At 44.8% G+C, this 6,132-nt stretch overlaps 1 protein-coding gene and 1 non-coding gene across 5 annotated transcripts in view; both read left to right on the top strand.

Moving 5' to 3' along the window:
* Nucleotides 1–1,567: 1,567 nt before the first annotated feature.
* On the top strand, nucleotides 1,568–1,640 carry TRNAM-CAU (transfer RNA methionine (anticodon CAU)). The gene has a single exon. It is a non-coding gene; the product is annotated as a tRNA-Met (tRNA).
* A 1,453-nt stretch (nucleotides 1,641–3,093) lies between these two features.
* Nucleotides 3,094–6,132, top strand: part of FBXO31 (F-box protein 31) — a 55,159-nt gene continuing 52,120 nt past the window's right edge. For 2 of the 4 annotated variants that reach the window (XM_016427867.2, XM_007477267.3), the window contains exon 1: nucleotides 3,095–3,614. In XM_016427867.2, coding sequence (XP_016283353.2) covers nucleotides 3,182–3,614 — 433 coding nt within the window. In that variant the 5' untranslated portion in view covers nucleotides 3,095–3,181. Of the gene's footprint in view, nucleotides 3,615–6,132 lie in introns of all 4 variants that reach the window. The other 2 variants (XM_056810514.1, XM_007477268.3) reach the window with 2 other exon arrangements.

The following is a 6,132-nucleotide window of genomic DNA, read 5'->3' as shown; positions in this document are numbered from 1 at the left end:
CTAATTATTATTAAAATGCTTAATAATGACAGATCATATATAGAGAGCTTCAGTAATTGCCAAGAACTTTATATTTGTATATTTCTATATAGTATATAACTATCTGTGTATATGTTCTTGGCGATTAATGTTCTCTGTATATGAACTGTCATTTTGTTTATATTTACATATGTTTGTGTAGTATATAAACTATTGTCAGTCTATATATATACTTATGTGTATGAGTAGGAACTTATATGTATATATTAATATACATATATGCATACATACATGTATACATAATGCACATATGTAGGTAGTACACGCATGAAGATTTTATATTTATTTACATATATACACAATGTTTGTGTGTAAGTTCATTTGATCTAAACTTTATAAAGTATTTTTAAGCTTTCCATTGGGCTTAACCATAGATCATTATAAAATCTGCTGTATATCTATTTACGTTTCATAACTGGACAAAGGCTAATAAAAGCGCATTTCCCAGCTGGCTGCAAAACCCATTAGACTAGTTTATGTAACAGTCTAACTCATATGTTAAGAAGGAAATGTTAAAATACGAGAAAAACAAAACAAAAATGGTTCCCTAGCAGGTGACAGGGATTTTTAAACGTCCTTTTAAATTAAAAAAAACCAACCAACCAACCAACCTGGGGCTATTTGGATGCTGCTGCGGTTCCGGTGAGGCGGACTGAGTGTGGTTACTGTCTTGGTAGACATAATTCTGTTTCGAACGTGTGAAAATTGGTAGTCTTTTTAAAACCAGGGTTAGAATCACGAGAGTTTAAGAGATTCTGAGAAATCTTCCATTCCCTCATTATTTGACCTTCAGATTTTTAAAGAATTAATTCGCCTAAACTGGAAAATGGATCATGTAAAACACAATGTATTAAGGAAAAGGAAATATTCATTATCTCCTTTCTTCAAATTCAAAGGCTCTTTTAAAAAGCATGTAGAACAGAGCCCAGAAACACTTGCGTTCAGCAGCAAAGGACTTAAATTGATGGTGGCAGTTCTTTGGCCATGAAAAGAAAGGAAGGGTGTCTCTCTCCCTCTCTCTTTGTTTATGTGTATATGTATATAATGTGTGTGTACAAATATATTTAATTTTTTTAAAGGCGGAACAACAGTTTGCACACTACACAACCAGTGATTCAGTTTAAAAAGCACTTAATGAGCATTTTTGTCCCGCAGGAAGTATTTTCTAATCTGCATTCTGCATAGATTTCATCATAATTATTAGCAATAAAAATATTAAGATTTCTGCAAAGGAGCCATATACCCACCCTTCTGGATGAACATGGTGGAGAACTGGATCCTGATATCTTTTCTTGTTCGTTTTTTATTGCTTCAGGGAGTATTGAAATTGACATTTTATTTCAAGGAGTGAGGTTTTAACGCCTGGGAGGTTTTAGTTGGCTTAAAAAGATTGAATAGAATCTTTACTAAAAATTGGGGAGCAAATTTATTCGGAATTATGACGAAAGAGAAAGAGAATAAAAAGAAACCCAGCTGCCGGGCTCATAAATTTATTCAAAAGGTCTTTCACAGAGCTCGTTGCTAAGGAGCCTCGTTAGCGCAGTAGGTAGCGCGTCAGTCTCATAATCTGAAGGTCGTGAGTTCGATCCTCACACGGGGCATCCGCATTCGCTTTTTATCCTCCCCCAAAACTTAACTTCACAGAAGGCTCAGTTAGAAGCGGCAGCAAGCTTTGAATTCGGAAAGGCATTTCATACTTTCTCGCTGTTATATTTTAAATTTGCAGCAAGAACTGCCGCCTTTATGGTTAAGGAAAGCGAACGTTCTACCTGGTTTCTTGTGTGGAGGAAATTGCGTGGCGCGAAGGGAGTAGGAGGTTGGCTTGTCAGGCCCAGTGGTATGCTGCTACAATGTAATAAGATGAAGCTTGGGCAAGGTGCAGGAGAGCTAACGCGAACAACGCCGGGTGTCATTCTAAAGCACTTGGCGTGGCTTTGAGCAAGCGGGGAACTGAGTCACTTTTTGCCTCTAGTCCTGTTTCCCCATCTGGATAATGAAGAGGAAGTGGGATTCGGAACTATATGTCCTGAATCCCTCTGGGTTGTGCATGTGTGTGGGAACCCCTGGATCCTCTCCCCATCACCCCCCCTCCCAATCCTGACTAATCAAATCAACAAATAATTTATTAAGCGCCCACTCTGTGCACCGAGGAGAACAAAGGATGGCTCTCAAGGAGCTTTTAGGCTTCTCGGATCATGTTGTAAATGCACAGAACTGTAAAGAAAACTCATTCTGTAGAAGTATAATCGTCCACATAAATAGACATCCCCTGCTCTGACTTTATACTTATGCCGGGTGTGTTTATGGCTTCGTTTTCCTCCCCATTGCAAAGTCTGCTCCTTTGGAGCCAGGAATGTACCATTCATTATATTTCTTTGCCCAGTACCTAGCACACAGCAAATGCATAAAGAGGACCTCGGCTCCCTGTTTCATTCATTGTACTTGTATACCCAGTACCTGGCACACAGTCGTCATTTAATACATGCTTCAGTTCTCTTTCATTTATTGTGCAAGATTTGGTTTACGGTTGGTTATTAGTAAATTCTTGCTGATGGATTGTTGACGACCTACGGCGGTTAGGCGCTGAAAAGCCCCGCCCCTTCTCAAGGAGGAGGGGAAACAGTTGCAGTTCACGCCTAGGTTGAGGGTGGAAACCTTGCCCTGTCCCGCCTCACTCCGCCCCACCGCGCCCCACCCCGTCCCTCCTTACTCCACGCAGGCGCAGTATCCAGGTTGCTGCGGCCGTAGGTCCCCGGGGGGGGAGGGGGGAGGGAGGCGGGGAAGTGCCTTTAAAAGGCCGGTTTAGGACACTCCGTGATTGGAGAGGAGGGAGGCGTGGCTTCGGTAGAAGGGCGTGTTCTCTCTGTGTCGTCACATGGGGGACAGGAGAGGGCGGAGTCCGAGTGCCCTGGGAGGAGGGGCAGGAGGAGTGGGGCGGAGCTAAGGTTGGGTAGTCCCGGGAGTGAGCGGGTGTCCGCTCGGGCGTGTGGCGGAATTGGCTGAGACCGGGAGCCGGCTCCGCCCCGGCGGGGGTGGCGGGGGCGGCTGCGCGGTGCGGGGGCGCAGGAGCAGGGGCACGCGTGCGCGGGGGCGGCGGCGCGGGAGCGGGCGCGCGCGGGGTCCCCGTCACACAGGAACCGGGATGGCGGTGTGTGCCCGGCTCTGTGGGGTGGGTCAGGCCCGGGGCTGCCGGCGGCGGCAACAGCGCAAGGGCCCGGCTGAGGCAGCGGGGGCGGCGGCCGAGAGCGAGCCCGACACGGACCCGGAGGAAGAGAGGATCGAAGGTGTCCCGGTCATGGCGAGGCCGGTAGGGGCCTGTGGGGCCTCGGGGCACGGAGGCGCTGGGGACCCGGGGGCGGGCCTGGCGGCTGGGGGCGCTGGGAGTCCGGTCTCCACCTGCCCGCAGCCCCCTCAGCCACCAGCTCGCTGCTCACTCCTCGAGCTGCCTCCTGAACTCCTGGTGGAGATCTTCGCCTCCTTGCCGGGTACCGACCTGCCTAGCCTGGCCCAGGTCTGCACCAAGTTCCGGCGCATCCTCAACACGGACACCATTTGGAGGAGGCGCTGCCGGGAGGGTGAGCAGCCCGGGGGGGCGCTGCGAGAGGGGAGGGAGAGATAGGGAGAGAGTGTGTGCATATATGTGTGTACACTGGGGGAGTAGAGGGGGCGTGTGTGTGCGAGGGAGGGGAAAGGAGGCGCTGTGGGTGTGCAAGGAAGTAAGTGTGCCGGGGGGAGGAGGGTATGAGCCCCAGGGAGTCAGCGTATGTAAATGAAGGAGAGTGGATTGTATGTGGGGGGGGCACTGGGAGTGTGTAAGGGAGGGGGCAGTGTAGAGAGCAGTGAGTGTGAGGTGTCTGTGTGTGCCAAAGGGGCAGTGAATGAGTGCCAGAGATGAGTGAATGTGCATGGGGGGGAGTGTATAAATGTGTGTGCAAGAGCTAGTGAATGTTCAAGAGAAAGGGGAGTGTGTGTTTGTGCAAAAGGAAATTAGTAAGTCCCAGGGTCAGTCATTAAGGGTTTATTAAACAACTACTACTCCATCCCAGTCACTATGCTAAGAGCTGGGGATACAATAAGACGGTGTGAAAACAACTCTTTACTCCAGGAGCTATATACAGAGTGAACGGAGATAAGAAGGCACTAGAATTAAGGGAGATCTGGAAAGACTTTCCTATAGTGTATGTAAGGGAGGGGGAAAATCATAGGAAAACCATAGCTTTGTAGAGTATGTGTGTGGGAATTAATTACAGAGGAGGAAATCACAAGGACTATGTGTATATGTGGGTATGGAGGGGAGGAGGCATCACTGGGCTTGCAGGGCCAGTGTAGAAGAAAGGGAGACATTAAAGGGTTGTGAGAGAAGTGTTTGTGTGTGAATTTGGATTGGGGGGAGATCAGAAACCCTTAATCTGTATATGTATGGGGAAGGGAAGGTGTGAAATTACTGATCCCTTCTGTGTGTAGGCACATGGAAGTAGTCATCTGTGGAGAGAAGTGTGTGTAAGAAGAGGGAGGTTGTCAGATTAATAAGCATTTCTTGAGTACCTAACTATGTATCCAGCCTTGTGAGGTGCTGGACCTCAGTTAGGGTGAGGATTCTTTTCCAGTATGTGTGGTTTTGAAATCCCTTCTACCTCAGATTCAAGGGCTATGAGGGGAGTGAATACCTCTTCACTAAGGGGAGGGAAGTTTGTAGTAGGAAGAACAAACAACCCCTAAGGGTGTTGAGGCTATGAAATGCCCTCTGTGCCTCAAAGACCCCATATTCTGTGATTCTGAGGTCCAAGGGTTATGAGGGGAAATGAATGGCGAAGGTGGGAAGAGGATACTGACTAGGAAGTAAACAAGATGAAGCCAGGAACATAATTGTAAAGAAATGGAAGAAGTAGAATATGTTGACTTGTCAATGTAATGTGTGTTTTTTTTTAAGGTGGATTTCTGCCTCTGTTAAAAGGTTATGTTGTGGGGAAAGGTTTTAGAATATATTTTCTAGGTTTTTAGAAAACATCAACAAATATTAAATTGTGGACTAAATAATACCCTGTTGATTCCATGAAAATAACAGTAGAAGATGAAATTGTGTAACTCCAAATATATATATTTTTAACATTAAAAATGAAACCAAGGAAAAACCGTTTTTTCCCTTTCCAGTGTATGAAGGTAGATTAGATCTCTTGAGATTCCCTCCAACTATGAGATTCTGAGAATTCTTTTTTTTTTTTTTTTAATTTGCTTCCTTCACGTTGTCAAAGCTATAAGATGTTGATTTCCTACAAATAATTTCAATCAAAAACACACCTTTTGGTGTGCTTTAGAAATCTGATAAAGTATTAAACACTACTTCCCCAGCATATTGGATTTTGCTTGATGTATAAAGCAGGACACAATTTGAGGAAGCCACGAGTTTTTTTAAAGACATAATTAGGAATTTTTGTGCTCAGGGGAAAAAAAGTCTTATGAACTGCTCATCTGAGAATGGACAGTTCTAGGAATATGATAGCCTATTGAAATCAAACTGGGCTGGTGACAATTATATGTGGTATTTATATGCATTTTATGCTGGAGAGACTATTGATGTAAATAGGGAATTACTTAGATTGTATTGAGGATTGTGCTAAAACAAACAAAAAAGAAACTGATTTCATTGCTTTCAGCCCAGAATGCCATTTTAAATTTAGATGTTATGTCTCTGCTGGATCAGGTTTAGTTGGTTAGAGTAGCCTGAATGTGTGCTTCCTAGCAAGGCTGGATAGGAAGTAGAGGCTATCATAACTCCTGGGAAAACAACTTAAAAGTTTACACCTCATTGATACATAGAATCATCTTTGTTTTTTGTTTTTATAAACCTCTCTTTTATCTTAGAATAGATACTAAGTATCAATTATAAGGCAGAAGCTCAGTAATGGTTAGGCAATGGGGGTTAAGATACTTGCCCAGAGTTATGCAGCTAGGAAGTATTTGAGGTCACATTTGAATTCAGGATCTCCTGTCTGCAGGCCTGGCTCTCTATCCACTAAGCAGCCTTGCTACCCCTATCATCTTTGTTTTTAAAAGACCATTATCTTAATTGTGGATAAGAAACTGGTAAATTTG

Source organism: Monodelphis domestica, chromosome 1, assembly GCF_027887165.1.
Source record: "Monodelphis domestica isolate mMonDom1 chromosome 1, mMonDom1.pri, whole genome shotgun sequence".
NCBI lineage: Eukaryota > Metazoa > Chordata > Mammalia > Didelphimorphia > Didelphidae > Monodelphis > Monodelphis domestica.
The sequence above is the reverse complement of the archived record's forward strand: the minus strand, read 5'-3'. Positions and strand labels throughout refer to the sequence as shown.